We start from the raw sequence: 21,968 nt of genomic DNA on the forward strand, positions 1-21,968 counted from the left end.
CTGATGTTTTTAGTTGGGCTGCTATCTATCCTTTGCCAGCCTGAATGGATAAAGAAATATTGCATCAGTACCCATTCTGACAATTCACAAATGAAGCTGGGAGTTTTTGGGTTTGTAGAGGCTCATTTAACCTAGACATTTCACTCCAGTTTAAGCCAGTATATTCTGTGCTTCAGTTTAGATTTTTACTTAGACTAAAAATAACACACTTTTACCTTGAGTTACACAAAAGGCTATTACTTGAAGATATACTAGATTCAGATGCACAACGGCGACGAGGTTCTACTTTTCTTCCTGGTGTGTCATCTAACTCTGATTCTTTACTGCCATCTCCAAAACCATTTGAAAGGCCTGCCCGGTTAAGAGAGAAATACATGTGATTTGGAAGTGCATTATATTTTCACACAGTTCCAATATACACAGAGCCTCTTAATACAACTGAAACAAGTGTAAGAGAAAAGAGGCACTACTAACAGAGACGTATAGAAATATGTCGACACCAGTGAAGAAACAACAAAATTAAGTCCAAGGAAGAAATGCAGATCACAAGACATATTAAACACTACAGTTGTAAAATAGTACATTTAGAACCAAGTCTGAGAAAACTTATAAAACCAACTAAAATCTCATTAAAGCAAATGAAAAACTGCCTGCCACAACTGTAACAGTACCCTTAACATAGCATGCAAACTATGAGAATTGTGACAGTGCATATTGCTTACTCTACAGAGCAGCAGTCAGAAGAAAATGAAAAGATGCTGTCCTCAACCTCTCAGCCTTCACATAAATAATCTCAAGAGATAAAAGGATGCATCATGTCCATTTAGAGCACCAGAAGTTTCCAAAGCCATACACAAGGCTGCACATAAGTCAATGAGCCACCACTATTGAACATATCCAAACCATCATACCACTTACAGTAATTAGAATGGTTGATTTGACTTCATTTTAGTCTTGATATTTTGTTTTACAATTGACAAGGAAACATTTTAGACAGAGTTCAACTGGTTACCGATCAAGATTGTGGATGTGCCACTTCAGGTCATCAATATGTGCTGTATACATGAACCTGAATACTCTTTTTTCCTGTTTTTAGAAATGGTGAATAGTGGAAGCACAGAATTATGCATCTTTGGACATCTTAAAGGAAATACTGTCAATATCTCATTTCTAAAAAGCTAAGCTTGTTGTGAGAAATACCAGTCACCATAAGAAGGTTACTCATGCTTATATTAGTCAACTTGTACTACTACTAGGCTATAAATCTGTGGCAATAAAATCCAGAAACAACCAATTCCAGAACTACATACAGTACACATGAATCCTAGAAATGACTTCTCACTTGACTTCTCCCTATACCCAAATATTCTGGTGTAAGGAAAGATGTTCATATAACATGGAAAAACAAAGTTCCCCAGTATATGAGGCAAACCAAAAATTGTGGAGAGCAGACACTGAAGTTTACTTAGGCATCAGAAAATTGTGACAAGGGAAGCTGTAATAAATAGTCTGTGACATGTTAGTGTAAATGTCTCCTTTGAACTCTCCATGCTGCTTCTACTTTGAACATTTTCAAAGTTCATAGTTGTGCATATGACCATTACAGGAAGATGGTGCCTAGGAAAATTATTCCAAGACTCAGAAGAGCAAAGGCAAAGATACTTTAGTGAAAAGTTGTCATTGGAAAAACCTTATGTAAATAAAAAATTCCTCATCAAACAGAGGATAACACAACCATAATATCATTTTATAAGTTAATGATTTTAGCCATAACCAAACAGATGCACATGGGTTGGGAGTGGGTGCAGGAGGCCGTCAGGCACTACAATCTGGGAGGCTAGGAAATCTGATGCCTGAGACTCCTGATCTTTAGTTGTCAGTAAGTCATCTTCTGAACTGCTTTGTTAGCTGCACAGCAGAAACTATATTTGAAAGCAAAACAAAATCTGTACACACACCTCATTTAAGCACACGCCCAACTGAAGTTTCATTCCCTACATTTCCCCAGTACTCTAAGACTTAAGACCTCTGTGGAGTTGCAGAAATATATACACAAACACAGAGTACAAATACACAAATGAAAACCAAACTGTTAGCAATATGCTGTGAACACACAGTTCAATGTAACGCTGCCAACAAAATAACTATCAACACAGTGATTCATAGAAGGAGACAGCAATGGTGAAGGGAAGTGCTTAAGAGCTACCAACATTTTGAGCAACTTCAGGATCTTCAGATATTTTGCTGTTGAGGAAAAAGGGGAAACCACAAACCTTTACCTCAACCTGTTCCACATATTGGCACATTGACAGATTTGTCCTAAAGTCCTAAAAATAGTTCGTACTCTATTTTCAAAAGAGTAATTAACTTCCTGTTTCTGTGTTTCTTCCCAGAGCAACCCATAAACTGCGATAATGTCCAAATCAGCACCTTATGATCAGTACTTTCCTTACAAACCAAAAATCAGGGAACTATAGCTGAATTGCATGATAAACATTAACCAGTTTGCCAATTTAAGCCTTCAGAGCCAACTATGGTTATGCTCAAAAGCAAGCTGAAAGGCAAGTCACATTGCTTCTTCCTAAGTCACATACTCACTCCAAACCTCCACAGTCATGGTTTTTAGATCACTTTTAAAATCAAGCCTCTAACATACAAATGGTCACTTGCCTATTAATAATTATGTCCTGCATGACTTTACACATGGTTTACATATAAATCACACAAGCAGCAGCTTAGGGATATGGTGTTTAGTGGAATTCCTCACACCATTTCATCCTGGCATGCAAGTGAGTTATTTTTGCTTATGTGGCAAACCACATCATTACAATCAAACCAGTAAATGTGTTTTTCCCTTGTCTTTTGGGATTCAAAACCAGAAATAAATTAGTGTTTGAACTCTTGGTTTGGATAGAAAACATAAAATATAATTTTCTAGTTCTGATGTAATGGCAAACCATAGTTTTCCACAAGTGGCTACGCATGGAGAGGAGGGAGGTTATGAAACCGACGACTCCTCCAGGTTTATTACATAGTGGTAATATGTGGTTTGCTGTTATATATGAACCATGCTATGTTTGCACGCAGACCTGCAAACAGTGAAAGGAAAAAGTTCTTTTCCAAAAAATAAAATAAACCAAATAAATGAAGAAATGTATGCATAGGGCAGGGGTCTCAAAACTGCAGCTCCAGAGCCGCATGCGGCTCTTTGGCCTGTTGAGCTGGGCTGCGGAGCCGGTGCGCCTGAGAGAAAAAGAGCGGGCGAGCGGGCACGCTGTCTCTCCCCCCCACATTGTGGAGAATGGCCGGGTCCCCCTTTCCCTTGCCCTCAATGGTTGGGAGGCTAAAGCCTCCCCTCCCCTCTAGCTGCGCGATTGCTGGGCGAGTGGCTCGGCGGTTCCTGCCCCCGCCCCCACCTATCAGCTGTTGGGCGGGGCGGGCTTCCTTTGGTAGACCTGGCCTCCGGCTGAGTCCCATTGGGAGGTCATGTCTACCCACTGGCTTTCTTGGCGGTAGACCTGGACTCCGAGGAGGGGAAAAAGTCCCCCTTCAGAGGCCAGGTCTACCAACTGGCTTCTATGGGCCTCCAGAGGCCAGGTCTACTGCCAAGAAAGCCAATGGATAGACCTGGCCTCCCAATGGGACTCAGCCGGAGGCCAGGTCTACCAATAGGCTTTTATGGTGGTAGACCAGGCCTCCAGACGAGGACTCCGGACGGGGAGGGGGAAATGGTGGGGATTTACAATTTAATTTTTATCAATAAATAAGATCACTATTAAGTATGATATCAAGTTTTATTCAGTGTACCTATAGTTTAATTAAGACTTAAAACTTTAATTAAAGTTTATTAAGTTAATAAACAGTGTACCTACCTATATAGTTTAAGTTTAAGAAATTTGGCTCTCAAAAGAAATCTCAATCGTTGTACTGTTGATATTTGGCTCTTTTGACTAATGAGTTTGCCGACCCCTGGCATAGGCGAATGATTACTGGAGTGTAGTTTAAAAAGTAATGCAACTTTAGTAACAGCAGTTTCACTATTAGTGTTCTCTAGATTTTGCTAAAACAACTATCCATGACAGTTTTCATATGAAACAGACTGCATATACCATTGGGGGAAAGTACTGCAGTATTTTTAAATTGTGGTGGGGTGGGAGAAGAGAATAAACCCCTAACAAGTTACACTGAATTTACCAACACGAAGAGCACATTTTCAGAGTTTTTACATATGTATACAAATAAAGAAATGCATATAAGTAGTACAGATTATGTCTCCTATGATTCTGTACTGATCTCTTAAAAAGTTAATGCAGTAGCAAGCAAGCAGTCATGAAAGAGCTGAAGGGAGGAAAGTGAAGGTGACCTCTAGAAGTGTGAAAAGTAACTCAAAATGCCGCATTTAGGAATTCAATCTCCCTTTTGTGTAAGGCATCACACAAAACTTGTCCGAATAATTCCTTCTCTGCATAGTTCTGCGCACAGCGGACCAATATGTTAATCAAGCAAGAGGAGGCACTCCCAAAAAGCCACTTTCTGCCACTCAGTGCTTGTACAAAATGTTTGCATTTTAGTAACTACTACATTCTTTATAAGATTCTCATATTTTGCAAAACCAAAAGCTGAGATAAAAAGTAGTTACCACAAATTGGTGCACAAATTAAGGGAGTCTAAATCCTGGCCAAGGGATGGTGTTTGCAGAGGAATGGAGACCAGGAAAGAAACATTCGTAACCAATCAACCCACAAGGAGCATTTCTGAGGTAAGAGCCCTGGGGATTGGTAAAATTGCGACAAAATATGTCACATAGATTGTAACATACAACTTTATAACTTACGGAAATGGGGAAATATACTGAATGAAGAGAATAGGTTCATATATATCAAAGACTTCCTCCAACAGTGTTCAAGATATTGATTTTGTTTTAAGGATGGCTGGTGTCTCCAACATGATCCAAAATAATTACTTGAAATGTAATTGTCTTTCTGCGTTCCAAAATGATCATTACATTGAATTCCAGTCCGTGTTCAGGATAACAGAAAATAATTAGGATCCAAACAGATAAATACTCAGCATATTAGTTAATATGAGAACCTGGAAGACAGTGAAAAAGCCATTTAGTCTCACTGAAAGGAAAAAGAGCTGTAAATAAATAAGCCATCCTCCCAGTAGTATCCAGAGCAAGATTAGCAAAAGCTAAGCAAACTTTCCACATATGCTATTACTTAACATAGAATTTGGAAGTGAGACTAAAATAGTCTCCAATTTGAATCAACTGCTCATTATTGAAAGCATTAGAAGCAGAGCATTCAGGAGACATTAGTCATAAGAGATACCAAGAACATGGGTTACTTATTTTGCAAAAATTCCTTCCAATGAGAGTAAGATGACCAACTTAATCTATCATAAAGGTTTCTAAGGCTGGCTATGCACTTAGCTTCTCCATATGGAAGTTAGCCTGAATAACTCTGAAGATGCCTCAATACCGCAGAAAGACACCTGCAAAGGAAGCAGCTCAAACATGTCATTTTGGAATATGTGTTGTAGATAAGCAGAATAGTGTACTGAACCCTTAAGAATCAAGTTTAACTCTCAGCACATGGAAACAAAATAAATCATCATTATCAAGTAGATTTTGATTTAGCTGATAATTATGCAATGATAATTACGCAAAATGATCACATTTCAAATCTGGGTTTTTAAGATTATTTTAAAAATGTTTGAATCAAGGAAAATTTAGACTGAGGTACTGATGCTGAAAATTTTCAGAATGTACTGCATATCAGCCTAGTGATACTGAGGCTTCAAACAGAAGATAAATGTATTAGAGATTTATTCAGATTAATGTATTAGATTGATGCATCTAATAATCTAATAGTATTACATTAACGTATTAGAGATTTATTTAGAACAACAGACTCATCAATCAATGGCTAGTTAATGTGAGGTTTTTTTGCATGATGTTTCTAGTTATTTTCAACTGTTCCAAGGGAAAGTGGTTTCTTCTTTCTTAAACCTTCTCAATTTTGTTTCAGTTACATCGTACAGAAGCAACTTTGCTTTTTCTTGTGAGGTTACATCTACAGAATGGATTAATTTCTCTTTGCTTACACTTTCAGTGAAATACTGGGGAAAAATAGAATTTTCTATATTTTTCCTAACATTTTCCAACTCAGTGGACAGTCTATTATTTTTATTCGGCCATCCTTATACTGATGCCAGCTAAGCTATAATTCTGATAAATGCATTAATAAGAACATTCTGGAAGATCCTTTTGATATAAACAGATATCAAAATATTGCATGAATAGTAAGGAGCCAAAAAGAAAACCTTCTCTTAGATTTTTTTAAACAACAAACAAAGCATCATTGACAAGGGTCATTAATATTCATGATACATTTTAGAACACTGAATTGATGAAGTCTGGAGACATGATGAAACCTCTTTTCACCATCTGCATCAGAGTAAAGAAGAATGAAAGAGTGGTACCTAAAAATGAAACAAGACAACTGAGCAAGATGACTTCTACAAAGGACTTTGAATGCAGCAAGCCATCAAAGTCAAAGAAAAAAATATTTGGTCACTGACTGAAATGACATTTACACAAGATTTTACAGGGTTCTTAGTTTTATGATGTTTTTATCTAGCATAAAGAGTGCATATAAAAGGCTTTGAACTAACAGAAGCCAATACCACTGCTACTTCTTTTTAACTCCTTTGCCACTGATATAAACCAAATCAAAGAAGACTTGCTTCTGGGCTGGGACTATAGCCTACCTTGTTTTCTAGATGCTACAATAATTTAAAATTTATAACATCGATATATGCTAGGAATATAAGACTGATAAAGGATTTGCTCTTGCTGAACTTATAGTTAAGTCCATTTTTCACTGAGGACTGTCGAGCCACTGTTCAGTAGACAGACTCTGGTTTTACAACAGACCCATTATTACAGCAAAGCCTGAACTGATAAGTTTGAGAAGATGCAGGTAGGCTAGGGTGTAAGGGTTCTTTAGATAACTCAAGAAAACAAAAATGTGGGGTTCATTTGTAAAATGTTGGTTTCCAAACTACATAATCAGCTAAGTATCGGTGCTCCATCAAAACAAACACAAGAACATGCTTCCAGTAGCTACCCAGATAAGCTGTCAGGTTAAGTTTTTCTAAATTCTTTGTGCATTCAGTATATGCATTAAACACAGAAATACTAGTCAATCCAATTATCTGGACCAATGTTACGAACTGCAAAAAACAAATCCTAATATGTGATACATTCTCAATGACCCTGTGAAGAGGCAGGGAACCAGGTGCTGCCTATGAACAGTCATCTTTGATAACTATACAAATTATAGTCCAATCAGCCTAAGAATTTAAATCCAGGTAGAGAAAAAAAATGTGGAGACATAACCTGAGAGGATAAATGACAGCACTCAAGCAGATCACTGATTAAAGCCAGAGTTCCCAGCTGACACTGATCACCAGGCCCCATGTAAAACTGGTTCTAAAACTGCACTGGACCCAGTTGAAAGAGTGTGCGTGTGCACACACACCCTACCTGAAAGATTAGATTTTGTTTTACTTGGATGTACACTGTGCAGATTAGGCTTTAACACAAATAGAACAGATGAATATGCCTGACTGTTAGACATGGTCCTATTTTGATTCACTGGCCTTTTTATGGCTGTGATCAATGGATTCAGAACAAGGATATCTGAAGAGAAATTCACCAATTGTAAACAGTCAATCATTATAAACAACTTGATAAGCAAGTACAAAGCAATGATAATGCCCCATTGACTATATTTTGCACTTCATGAATGAATTTTATATAGTTTGATAACTTCACAACATGTAAACTTCTAATGATTATCTTTGTCTGCAAATGAGTACCTAGACAATGAAATCAAATTAAAGTGTTATGATGCATGCATTTTTATTTTTTTAGGGAAAAAATAGTTTGTTTATCAGATGAAAGTATTGACAACAACCCAGACAAGTTGCAGTCAGGATTACCACATATTTCCAAACTCCAGGAAATCTCCACATTGTATATCAACATGCTCCAACATGTATATCAAATGCCTAATTAAGTGGATCTTTCTCTTTTAGTTTCAACAGGGAAACCCTTGAGCATTCACGAGCTGATGTGCACATCCAGATCACCTATGCAATAATGTGGATCAAGATATATTTAGACCAAATAAAAGTAATTAAACAGCTGTTTTACACATGACTCAAAATTCTAAAGGGCTTCTAAATTTTTTCCAACTTAACAACATAGATAAGCAGAATTTTTCAGGAATTACAATACAAACTTTAGGGTACAACTGCTCACCCTCTGGTCTGTGAATGTTGCCAGAAATGGCACAATCAGAAAGAACTGGTCACAAACTATCTTGGAGAGTCAATCTACCAAGCTGTCTTCTGAATGAACATTAGAATATTTTATTTATAATTAAATACAAAGCACACAATATGCAAGGTAACATCTGACAGCGGACATTCAAAATGACTAGTGGGAAAGAACAGGAGAAATATCTACATTTTCGCACAATTTGAAAAGGAGCAATCCCAATCCCAAATTAGACAACATGGATAAAACAAATTCACTAGCAATAGATGATACCAAGTTGTCAAACATAATGTTCTAGATTTAACCAATTTAAATAATACATGTCTGCATATTAAATGTGCCATTTATCCATGTTGTCTTTGAAAAGAAATACAAAAGCAAACATTTACCTGTATCCAAACGCTTTACAGGGGACTCATCATCCACCTCAGAATCTCCACATGCACTCCTTGATCTTTTTCTGGGCTGCAGTAGTGTCTCCAACCTTGGAAGGACTACAGACAAAAAGGTTTTGGTCCCTAGCTGTGGAGAAGTTGGCTGGGTTTCAGTGTTCTTTGCAGACTTTTGGGGGCTTACACTTTTCGATTTGCAGAAGAGAATAGATGTACGTCTGTTTACATCAGTTGATGACTCAGCTACAGCAGAAACGGTCGACTCACTGAGATTACTGTCAAGTAAGTGTTCTGGAGTGTGTCCATTTATTTCTTTCTGAATGGAAGTACTATACAATTCATTGTCAAATTTTACTCTTTTGTAAAGCTTATTCTGCTCTGGATTGAGTTCTACTGGTTTGAGGGTTGGTGGCTCTGAATTAGTCTCCGAGTTTGAAGGAAGAGGTAATGCATCTGATGGTTCAAGTTTAGGGGGAGATTTATCTCCTGAAAAAATTAATAAAGTTGAATTTTTGAAAACTGATAGTTATAAGAGCTACTACATAAAACTTAGTATCAAATATGTAGCCCACAATAAGTATTGTTGTTTGATACAGAGTATACCACCTTACATATATAGACTTTATACAAATCTATCCTAGTTAATGCCTGGATTTACATGGGGAATATGATGGGCATGGAAAAGATCAGATATAACCCTCAACACATTTATTCCACAGTAAGTCACCCTAGAATGAGAGGACTTACTCATTGTGTTGTGGACTGCAAAGAGTTGAGTCAAATATTTAAGCCTCTAAAATACTATGTAATGTGATAAGTAATAGTATTTTGTAACTTGACATTTATTAAAGCACTTACTGTTCAGTAAGATGCATATACACCTTACATATCCATCTTACTCTTTAAACTGTTTCTACAAGGTTATTCTTTTTTACATTTGTATTCTGAGTTACAAGAATTAATAGGGAGCTATAAAGCTTGCCTAAATTAATATAGCCCTGACCTGGATAGCCAAAGGTAGCCTGACCTCGTCAGACCTCAGAAACTAAGCAGGGTCAACACTGGCTAGTATTTTGACGGGAGACCTCCAAGGAATATCGTGACGCAGAGGCAGGCAATGGCAAACCACCTCCGAACATCTCCTGCCTTGAAAACCCCAGCAGGGGTCGCCATAAGTCAGATGGGACAGCTAATTTTTTAAAATTAATGTCTTTACTAAGTATTTCAGAACATGTTGATAATCATGGCTACTATTTTTAATTCAGAGGCTTTTTTCAGATGTAACAAACTATTGTCAAGAAGTCCTGAAAGGAGTTTCAAGCTCACTTCAACACAACCTCTGCCCCTTCTCCACAAAACGTGATTAGCCAAAAATACACTAGTTACTTCCACTTCGAGGACAAATTACTATCCTAACTGGAAAACTGCGGTCAGTACTTGCCCTGCACATGCAAGGGGGAGAGAGAACAGAGAATATATGAGTGAAACTGAAGCTCCTTCTAGATTTGTTCAAACAGTAAGAAAGCATGGTTTGCCATTACATATGCACCAAGCCTTACTGTCTGTGGTAGATAGTTAGCAGAAAATTTTACAGGCTATTATTTGAAATAATATCTGTAAAAACCCACTGCTCTAGAGGTTCCACTTTTCCCACACTATTTATTTAAATGTCAATTGAGACATTCTTCACAGAAATTCCATGCTAGTAAGACTGCTTGCTATTTAGTTAAAAAAAAAAACAGCACTATAATGTCCTTACTTAATATTAAATATGCATGAATGACACCTGAGAAAGGCAAATCTACTTTTACTAAAGTATTCTGACAGCATCTTCAACTACCAGTATCAAGTGGGTGCTTTTCTGGAGTGAGCAACCCCAAACCCGCCTTGAACATTGCTTGCATTGCTCCTGGTTTCTCATCCTATATATTAGACTCCTCCCAAACTGAAAAAAGTGCGACTTTTTTGAATAAACGTTGAAGAAATTTACAAACGCATGTTATTTATTCATACAATTTCAATTTTTTTCAAAGGTTTCATTTTTTAAAAAATCATTTATAAAATTATTTGATTTTTTAAAATTAATTGGGTTTTCTGATCACTATTTTGAAAGGGTGATTAATATGTATAATATCTAATTTGATAAATATTTCCAAATAAAGACAAAGATGTTGGAAGACAGCGGATTGGAGTTAATATATGTAGTAAAGTCACAAAAGTCAAGATGTATATCCATGATCTCCAGGACCATATGGCTAGCTGACATGCCCTTACACTAAATGGACAATTATGCTCAAGGAACGTCAGAAGCAGTTCCTAATGTGGCAAAAGGGAGCAGCTGCTTGTAAAAAAAGAAAAAAAAATATGACAGAAGTCCCACCACACAAATGAAATACTTTCATACACTTCTTACGCAGGGTAACAGCTGGATAATAATTGAAAGCAACACTGTGCTATGTAGTTATATCAGTTTATTTTCATATGCCTGCTTTTCTACCGCTTCCATTCATATGTGCCTCTTTCAGATTAACCTATAATCTCTGTGGTTATTTACAGTTGAGAGTGAGTGTATTTGTGCATGCACACAAATATGTGTTTAAGTACAAACACACACGTTAACAGACAACTATATGCTGACTGACAAGTTGAGGCACAATTTTCTTTTAGTTTATTCAAGATACCTTTACTTATTTTACTACCATAAGAAATTTGAGTTGCCTTATTCAAATTGAAATCATTTGGAGCTTCACCACTAGCCTCAAACAGGTAGACATTCAGCACAGCTATATACAATATGTAATTTTCCAAGACCTACCATCTCTGCACTATGCTGCTGGCATGCAATCTGATCCTTTGATCAAGTCTGGCTACGTTCAACTGTACTTACTCCCAAACAAGCATGCCTAGATTCCAGCCCTAGTATTCTTTGAAATTCAAACACTGTGATTTTAAGGAAGTCCTTAAAAGAAACTAAGTAGTTTCATTATTTCAATTAGATTTCACATAACTTTCTACAACTGCCAAGCTTCTAACACTAAATAAGCACCCCCCACCCACCCCAAAAAAATCACTGACTGTGCTGATTACTATCTATTTTTTGTAATACTTGTGTGACCAGTAAAGCTCTTACCTTCTTCTTCACCTTCTTGTTCTAATACTGCATGTTCTTCTTCAAAACTTCCAATACCTGATTCAGTCTGAGGAGGCTGATGATGTTGCTGACTTATCTTGCAGCGGATCATGTTAATCTCCTTCTTTAAAAGCTTTGCTCGCTTGCTTCTAGACCCACTGGATTTCATTGCACAAGTAAGATCAAGTTTTTCTAGCAATTCTCTCAGCTGTTCTTCCAAAGACATGTGCACTCTGTTAGCAGGATTCAGTAACCTATCCACTGAAGTTAAAACACAGGCATTTAACAGAATTTTTTTCCACAGCATTAAAGACACAGCTTAAAACAACACAAGCATGCTGTAGTGAGAATGTTCAAGTTGCAGGACTCTATTCAGTCACTGCAACGGATGCAGTGCAGCCAAAGGTTTACAATAGTTAAAGCACATTTCTGTGTTAAACTGATGAGGCAGAACCATGTAGTTCCTTCCTACCTATCTCTCTAGTCTCTTGCTAGAGGGTTTGGCCAGCACATTATTGTGCCACTGCTAGAGCTTTGCAGCTGAGGTGTATGGCCAGTGAGCATGCTTCCCCAACTTCTCATTGCCTTGAGCTGCAATGAAAACAGCTACTCTTTACCCAAATGTGAGTAGGGCATCTCATATCCTGCTGTAAAACAAAATAGAGGCCAGTTGAGGCTCTCCTCAGATATCTTCTAAGAATGATGTTCTTCATGACAACCTGACATCTTGCTTCATGGCTGAAGGACACAAAGCATATTTTGCTTACAGAAAATTAAAGGAGAATATAATGGTTAACTTTCAGGTTTAAGAGCAAATGGGAAACATTTCCCCTTATTTTACATTTCTGTGAGCAAAATACATCCTATTCCTTTTAGCTACTGCTCCTAGGAGCTGCTTCCATGACTATTATCTTCTAAATGCTCTTTTACTTGATATCATCCTTCTTGACAGTTCTTTAATACTGAATGTGTTTAACTTTCTAATTAAGTAGCTAAGATTATACTAAAACTGTAGCCCAAAGGTTATAAAGTTTTAATTAAGCCTATCCCATTTTTGAAATCTCATGAGCAGATCTGGTGAGAAACTGTGCAGGAGAAGCACTTGCTCCAAAAGGTCAGTAAAGATTATTTAAGTCAAGTCACTATTAGTGCTGCTAAGAATAGATGCCCTTTTAATGGAAGCAAGGGGGCACCTACTAGAGTTTAGGAAGGGTCTAGTGTACCTACCACAACTGGAAAAAAAACCCTCCTGTATAACTGAAATCTTATTTATTTAATTCATTTACACCCTGCCTTTCTCCCCAATGGGGACCCAAAGCAACTTACATCATTCTCTCCTCCATTTTATCCTAACAACAGCCTTGTGAGGTAAAGCAAGCTAGGCTGAGATTATATGACTGGTCCAAGATCACCCAGTGAGCTTCCAAGTTAGAGTAGGGATTTGAACCTGGGTCTCCCAGATACCTCTCTGACACTCTTAACTAATATACCACACTGGCTCACAATCAGATCTTTTTAAAGAGATATGGCCCAGGTGTATGTTACAATGCAAATAGGAAAAGGAGGAACAAAAACCTCCTACAACAAACAGAGCAAATGTAAAGTTGTGGCACATGTACTGATTTCAAAATATAAACATTCTCCATAAACAATAAAAAGCAAAACGAATACTGAGGACAACCAACTTGTGGAAGACTTGAAAAAATAATGGGAGAAATCTGTCAACACTAGCATCTATCAAGTGGCATCATCTTTCTCACGTCTAAAAAGTTTTGCTCTCTGTTACAAATGGAGTAGAAATGCCTACAAGGTAGACTAAGGAAAGACTTTACAGTCAAGTTATCACATGAAGTGCCTAAAACCCCCATAGCCATAGTCTTTTTGAACAACCTCACAAACACAAGTTATAATGCAGCATGAATGGGTACTACCGTATAGAGGAAAGCATATATACTTAATGATGTACATGAGACTTGCAAATAAGAACAAACTTGGGAACTCGCCCATTATGTTCCAACTATTTATTTAGTGTCCTTACCATCTTCCCAGGAGAAAGGTGGAGGAGATTCAAGTTTAGGCCGTTCAGGTAAGTGCATTCCAGTTTCATTATTATAGCCAATTGCCTCAGCATCTCGTCTAGCTTGCCTCAGAACAACACCTCCTTGATCTCTTAACCGCACAGCAGCTCTATAGAATATTGTGTCTTTTGCATTGTATTTCATACAATTATCAATAATCAGGTTGAAATCCTCTTCAAACTCGGTGAGATTTTTATACCCTTGGGCATCTAACCGTTTTTTCATGGTAGAGAAATCCATGGGATTTTTAATATGATCCAAATAATCTGGAACCTAAAGCACAGGTTTGAAAAGATGGAGATGAAAAGTCATAAAGAGGAAAAATGAAATTAACACGCTACAAATCAGAGATTCCATCTTACAAAATGACAATGAACGTGAACTATCAATGGAAAGTAACAGTTGCTTGCTTTCTCACCAGAGAAGTAAACCTGTGTATTAATGACTTGCACGCAAATGTAAAATTGGGTGTTTCCTGTTAACCTGGAGCTCTGCTTTCCAAACTTCTCTACTACCCTCCCTTCTGCTTTAAAGCTTCCTGAACATTGACCAAAAAACACTAACACAATAACCTCCAAAACAATTTGGAAGTATATTCCCACTGAGATCTTTAAATATAAGCAGGGGTTTTGTTTTAGTGGTGCATGGGGGGGAGGAGATGGGAGTAGGTGGTTCCATTTCACCCAGACTTTTGCTCATAATTTTGTATCCAAATCTGTTTCTCAGAACAAAGAAACTGAAAGTTATACCGCACAGTACTAGTGAAGTACATAATCTGTATCAGTTCACCTCTTTAAGATTAACTGGTTGGGCAAAGATGCGAGCAGAATCTTTTTCCTGTAGTTGATCCAGCACTGACTGCAGTAGTACAGCAAAAGGAGTTAACTGAAGCTCCATGGCAACTTGTTCCACTTTGATCTACACAATGGAAGGGAAAAACAGTCAACATATAAAACGTACAAAAAGCATACTAGCCTTAAAACTGGATCCCACAAACAATTTTAATCAGACGTAATTCCCACTGAGACTGGTGGTACATACTTCCAAATGTGCATAAGACTGTAACCATAACATTCTGATACAGGTTGAGTAGCCCTTATTTGAAATGCTTGGGACCAGAGCTGTCCCTTATTTCGGATATTTCTGTATTTTGGAATATACATTCGGAGTTTAGGCTCCCTGCCGGAGGACATGCCACGGTGCTGGGGTTGGAGGGGGGGGGGTTTGGCGCTTTCTCCCTCAGGCTGGCCATCTCTCTTCGTGTCTCCAAGACGGGAAGGGTCAAGAGGTTTGGAGGTCTTACTGCACTGCTGGAGCGGGGTGGGTGGTGGCACTTCCTCCCTCAGGCTCCCTCTCCCACGTGTTCCCTCTAATTCCTCCCCTCTCCCAGTTGCTCCATTTCCCTACTTGATTTCCTCTCTGCAGCTGCACTCTCTCTCTCACTCTCCCTGGCCAGCTGGGTTTGCCTGTCAGCTCCATCCAGTCAGGCTCCTGCCTCAGCTGCCTCTTCCCCATATTGTTAGTTAGGACCTCTCCAGTCTCTGTAGATCCCTTGTTGCCCTAAAGCCCTGCCTCCGCCTGCCCAAGCCTGGCAACCCATGATTCTTGGGGGCTTCTGGAAGTGGGCCTGGGGTCACAGCTGGTCAGTGGCAGGGGGGTCAGTGGAGTCCGCAGGACCAGCGGGAGTGATGGCAGAGACCACCTGGCCTCCCAAGGCAATGGTGGTTGGGGCAACGGCAGCAGCAGGGCCTTCCCAGCCTCTTGAGGTGGCTCCTATGGGGCCTGGATGTCTTCATGGTGTGATTGTGGGGAGGGGGAGTCCTGGCATTGGGCTGACACCGATGTGGGGGGGGGGCTTGGTGTGCTGCTGAGAGCCCATAGTGCCTGCATGTTTGGCAGTTTTTGAATCATTATGGTTTTTGGATTTCTGGTTAAGGGATACTCAACCTGTAGTATGGTAACACAGGCAGCAATGGCAGGATTTGTTCTGCAACAAACTTACAGCTTAATTATAAAATGCTGTGTGAATTTGGCAATACTACTAAACATACCATTTAAGACAATGAAGTCCTCCCAAGAGAGAACACATAATACACAATATGACTAGGGTAATTTTTCAAAAAAACTGAGAGCTTTAGCATATTTCATCACACATATGCCTACCCCATAACCTACAAAACTGGCCTTAAGTCAATAAAATTTAGGTTAACACTGTTTAACTATAAAGGGACAATGGCCATGATCCAGGTCTTTGAATAAATGACTCATTATGTGCTCAAGGATTTTAAGTTTAGCTAAAGTTTGGATGGTAGGTACAAATGTAATTTAAATTGGACTACTGGACATATTAATGGCGATCTCTTAACTGTGGCAGGAAAGGATCACACACTCCCTTGTCTCAAGTCCACTCCTGCCATACTATGAAATAAAGTTGAGATTTAGTATTTAAGCCAGCTCCAAAGTGGTGCCAATGTTACGCTTAACCATGGTTAAAGTAAGGAGTGAGAGATCTCTGCTGGAGACAAGAGATGCTCGTCCCATGCAAACAATGTTGAACCCCTCTACTAATCTCTGAATTGCAACTAAAAGAACTACAATGGTCCTTTATAATTTTAGTCAGTATATGATTTCTCCTATCACCACCACTGTTCCACTTATTTATCATGGAACTGTTTCCATCTTCTGTTTTCCCAGATTTGATGGAACAGGAAGGTTAAGAAAAACATTCAGCAGTAAAATTAAGAAACTGCTCTCTATTCTGTCTCTATCACCTAGAGGCTTCAAAATCCTAATAAAAAGTTATATACCTGCTCTCTTTTTAATTTTTCTCGTTTTCGTATAAGTTCTATCAACAATCGTGCTCTCTCAAGATCATGGCGTAGCCTCTGCCAGTACTTCAACTTCTCCTTTAAAGCTTGTGTTTCTTCATCATCTTCTCTCTTTAAAAGGGAAATAAAAAATAGAGTGTTACAGTATTGTATGCTATTCTACTTCACAAACCAATCAGTCAGATTTGCCCATGTACTTATTCAAAATTATGTTACGAAGATTTCATACTCAGTGGCTTAACTATGCTTTAGAACATACATACCTGTTGCGTGTTTCTTTGTGACTGCAAACTGGATTGTAGTCTTCTTAATAAAGGAACACCATTTCTAGACAGCCTTTTTAATAACCAGTAACTGTGCACCCTTTCAACAAATTGCTTCTTCCGCTGAATGGCAACCTGATTCATAATTTTATTTAATCTAAAACATGGAGAAAACAATACATTATAATCATTTGCAACAGTATTTAACTGCAGGTTGAAAATAGAAACAATTTCTTGCTCCAAGAGATATTTTGAACTGTGACTAATATGGTCTACTTTGAACTTTGGAATTCCCACAGATCTTGGATTTTTTTCTTTACACAGTGGCAAACTCTCATGCCATATCATAAACCGTTTTTGAAATTTCTCTTAGTTTTAAGAACTTTATGGGAGGGGCATCTGTCCAAGAGATAAATCAGAATCTCTTAGGTGTACAGAACTAGTTCCATGGTTCTTTTGATCCAGGCTACTATGAACAATTGGGATAGAACACACAAAATCCAAAGAGAAATCAAATTTCAGTTATTTGGTGACTCACTAGGAATGGTCTAAAATAATGGGTTGGATCCAATGACCCCTTCTCCTAAGTGAGATGCCCTCTGACAAAGGAAAATCTTGTGTGTAGTATAAGGGGAAAAATCAGCTTGGAGTTTCATGGATTACAGCAAAGCTTTCAACTGTGTGAATCATTAAAAGTTATGATGGGTTTTAAAAGAAACAGGTGTTGCGCAACATCTGATTGTTTTGATGTGTGATCTGTACCCTGGATAAGAGGATACCGTTAGGACAGAGTATGGAGAAACAGAATGTTTTCCAATTGGCAAAGGTGTCAGACAAGGATGCATTTTATCATCCTATCTGCTCAATCTATATGCAGAACATATCATAAGGAAAGTTGGATTCGATTTAGATGAAGATGGAGTGAAAACTGGTGGAAGGAACATTAACAATTTGAGATATGCAGGTGACACCACATTACTGGCTGAAAACAGGGAAGACATGAAAAGACTACTGATGAGAATTAAAGCAGAAAGTACCAAAGCAGGATTATAGCTGAACATCAAGAAGACAAAAGTAATGACTACTGGAAATTATACAAGTTTAAGATTGATAATGAAGGAACTGAAATTGCTAAAGATTTACTATTCCTTGGCTCAATCAACAACCAAAAGGGAGACTGCAACCAAGAAATCAATCAAAAGGAGATTAAGACTGAGAAGGGCAGCCATGGAGGAGTTAGAACAGATCCTTAAGTGTAAGGATGTGTTGCTGGCAACCAAAGATCAAGATAATTCACGCCACAGTATCCCTTATTACTATATATGGGTGTGAAAGTTAGATAATTAAGAAAGCTGATAGGAAGAAAGTTGATTCATCTGAAATGTGGTTTTGGAGGAGAGTTTTATGGATACCATGGACTGTGAAAAAGACAAATCAGTGGGTTCTAGATCAAATCAGGCCTGAACTCTTCCTGTTAGTTTAAACTAATAGAGTACGCAATGATGGCAAAACTCTTATACATATTAAATCAATTTCAGAATGTCAGGAAAATTAAATTAAAACAGAATAAGAATGATTTAGGTATATGTCTAAAAAACAAGTAATAAATATTAGATATGGAAAAGTATGTTGAGAACAAAGAGTAATGTAAATCCTGCCCTAATCCTGGCTTTGGCTGGGGAGGGCAGGCCAGAAATTTAATCAATCAATCAATCAATCAAAGAAGTTGATGGCTGAGTTGTAATTTGGAATGGTAAGTTCCATGTATATTGTTGCACTGTGTTTGTTTTAATGTTTGTTTGTGCTTGTTAAAAATAAAACTTTAATTTAAAAAAGCCTGAACTCTCCCCAGAAACTAAAATGACTAAACTGAGGCTATCGTACTTCAGTCACATTATGAGAAGACAAGAGTCACTGGAAAAGAAAATAATGCTAGGAAAAATTAAAGGCAACAGGAAAATAGGAGATGGGTTGACTCACTCAAGGATGCGATGGCCCCCAGTTTGCAAGACCTGACCAAAATGTCCTACCGTTAACAGCTTTGGTCAGGTCTTGCAAACTGAGGGCCATGGCTTCCTTGATTGAGGTCTATAATTCATAGGGTCATCATGGATTAAAACTGACTTGGCAGCACTTACTACACACACATTTATTGTTGTGATATATCTATTGCATACTTTATCTCATAAATGATGTACATATTTTGCTAATGAAGTTACACAGTGATACTTCGGAAACAAGTTTACAAGAGTTACTAGCTCACCTGCCCCATACCTGTTTTAGTTATGTATAACACACTGACTTTCTGTAAGGAAAGACCAGACTCTCTTCCAATTTGCTGAAGAATTCCAGCTTCCTGACCTGATCACCTAGATATAATTCTTATCTAATACAGGAGGCCAGAAAAATGATTATGTCCAAGTTTGATGTAGCTGAATTACGCGACTATGCAACTGTGTTTGATTCATCTAAGCACTAGTTTCCTCATGCCTTTGCTTCCATCATAGCATACTAATCAAAATAAAAGAATTCCACTGAAGATGTTGGGATATGGAGGTTCCTAGGCCAGATCGCTAAACATTTGGGGAGGGGCTGTGGGGAATTACAGCTGAGTGAAACAATAGTATTCATGCTTAACCCCACAGTGTTCAAAGGACACCTGGCAGTGCAGTCATATCCTAGTTATTCTAGTATAAGCTGACGAAAATGAATGAGCAAGACATGATTGCACTCTTAGAATTAAATCAAGCACCTTCATTACCAATCCTATGCAAAGAGATAAATACAGTAAGAGGGATCTCAAGGTATGCACACAGTGTTTTGAGCAAATACCAGGCTTTTCACATTATCCATTCTTACTACAGCACTTTATGCTCACAAGAGCTGCTATTAAAGATTGGGATATCTTTATAACTCAGGATAACCTGAGTTTGATCCCAATAGAAGTTGGTTTCAGGTAGCCGGCTCAAGGTTGACTCAGCCTTCCATCCTTCCGAGGTCGGTAAAATGCATACCCAGCTTGCTGGGGTTAAAGGGAAGATGACTGGGGAAGGCACTGGCAAACTACTCTGTAAATAAAGTCTGCCTAGGAAACATCGGGATGTGATGTCACCCCATGGGTCAGGAATGCCCCCGGGTTTGCACAGGGGACCTTTACCTTTAATGCATTTATCTTTAATGATTTTTCTTACCTCTGAGGGGGAATACATGGAGCTGACACTGCAGGCATAACTGTACAGGGTTCAGCTGCTGCTTTCTTTGACTTCTTTGCCTTTTTCTTGATTTTTGATGCAGACCTTGTTTTGGCTAAGCCCTCTTTTCTGTAGAGACCATTTTTCAGTTCAGCTTCTCCATAAATATTCAGAGGTCTCCGAACAGAACCTGGTGGTGTATGTACATCGCAATACGCTGTTTTTTTTACTGAGAAAGTTGTGCCACTGCCTGTCAGTTCTTTCACTGGTTCCATTTTCATATACAAACCAGCTTTTTGAGCACACGTAACATGGAATGCTGTGTAGCAGTTTGCTTTGTGGCACTGAATACAGGCACCAACACCTTTCTGTTTGCAGAGGTAGCATGTTAATTTCCATCGCGCAGGGGGAATGTTCCTGACTCCATCTATTGGCTCGATAAAAACTGTATTGGCAAATCCAACTTCTGGAATCCAAAGAGCGCACACAACATGTCCCCACCGATCATCATCGGTCTTTTTAAAGGCACCTCCTTTGTTTGGGCACAGTACACAATCTACAGGCCGGGAACGGGACTGCAGACACTGCCTGCAAAGCCACTGGCCCTCAGGTATATATGGCACCCCGTAACACTCCTGATGCACTGCTAAGTTACACATATCACAAAAAAGAATTACATTGCTATTCTGGCACTCTCCATCCATGCAAATACAACAAACCGCATCTTCATCAATTAAAGATTGATGCTCACCCTGTTTCTGAGTCTCACAATAAGACTCTTTTTCAAAACGGTCCATAAGAAATTCGAACATATTTTGTGATACAACAGAGACTCCATCACTCTTTCGCTTCTCATTAATTATTTCTAACCATGCATAATCTTCTTCATCCATATCATACTCCACTTCATTATCAAGTTCTTCTGAAGACTTCTCAATGAATTTGTAGTAAGTTGGAGGCCTTCGAGGAGCAGAAGGTGGACTGTACTCAACAATATGCACTTTGGGTTCCGGAAGAATACTTGCTGTAGATGGAATGCCATGTGCACTTGGAAGAGCTTCATTTTTCTTTTTAATTTTGTTGTTTCTATGCCGCTTGGTTCTCAAAAATATTGGCGGTCGCTCGCTATTTTCTTTATTGCTATTGCATTCACTCAACTCTTGGGCTGTAAGATCATCTTCTAATATAACTTCCAAGGGTTCAAAGATACTGATTCTGTGTAATCGACCTTCAATTTCTATTTCTACCATTCTTTGAGCTTGGGCATAAGTCAAGGTTTCTCTAGTAGGAGAGTGTTTAATACTGCAGGGAGAAGAAGAGTGCCTTGCTGAAGATACTCGATGGCATCTTCCTTTCCTCCTCATTTGGTACTGATTATCTGAAAATAGAACCATATTAATAAGAGGAAGTTCTCTCTTTTAAAGTCAATTAAAAACAACAACAACAACCGAGTTTAAAAATCTAATTTCCCCCTTACCCACCCTTATTTAATCTTGGTACCTTTAATTCTAAAATGCATTTACGATATTTTAAACCACAGTATTTAATCAAGATCATATTAAGGATTCCACACACCTTTGTAATTAAAAAAAATGTACATCATTTTAAAAATACAGAAAGTCCATGCTTTAGAGCAGAAATATGTGCATTGACATTAAGAAAAAAGTTCAGAAACCAAAAGAGTATAGCAATAGTACCATTGTCACTGATATCCCTTGGAAAAAGACCATGGTGTT

The 21,968-nt window shown here is 38.3% G+C and overlaps 1 protein-coding gene across 4 annotated transcripts in view; it reads right to left on the reverse strand.

Moving 5' to 3' along the window:
- BRD1 (bromodomain containing 1) overlaps positions 1-21,968 on the reverse strand; it is a 41,942-nt gene that overhangs the window by 12,407 nt on the left and 7,567 nt on the right. For 2 of the 4 annotated variants that reach the window (XM_056847777.1, XM_056847776.1), the window contains exons 2-9: positions 20,233-21,610; positions 17,042-17,198; positions 16,758-16,889; positions 14,740-14,868; positions 13,911-14,223; positions 11,873-12,133; positions 8,740-9,228; positions 216-351 (exon numbers count right to left, since the gene is read on the reverse strand). In XM_056847777.1, the coding sequence (XP_056703755.1) occupies positions 216-351; positions 8,740-9,228; positions 11,873-12,133; positions 13,911-14,223; positions 14,740-14,868; positions 16,758-16,889; positions 17,042-17,198; positions 20,233-21,596 (2,981 nt within the window). In that variant the 5' untranslated portion in view covers positions 21,597-21,610. Of the gene's footprint in view, positions 1-215; positions 352-4,870; positions 5,092-8,739; positions 9,229-11,872; positions 12,134-13,910; positions 14,224-14,739; positions 14,869-16,757; positions 16,890-17,041; positions 17,199-20,232; positions 21,611-21,968 lie in introns of those variants that run through there. The other 2 variants (XM_056847778.1, XM_056847779.1) reach the window with 2 other exon arrangements.

This window comes from Euleptes europaea, chromosome 3 (assembly GCF_029931775.1).
Source record: "Euleptes europaea isolate rEulEur1 chromosome 3, rEulEur1.hap1, whole genome shotgun sequence".
Lineage (NCBI taxonomy): Eukaryota > Metazoa > Chordata > Lepidosauria > Squamata > Sphaerodactylidae > Euleptes > Euleptes europaea.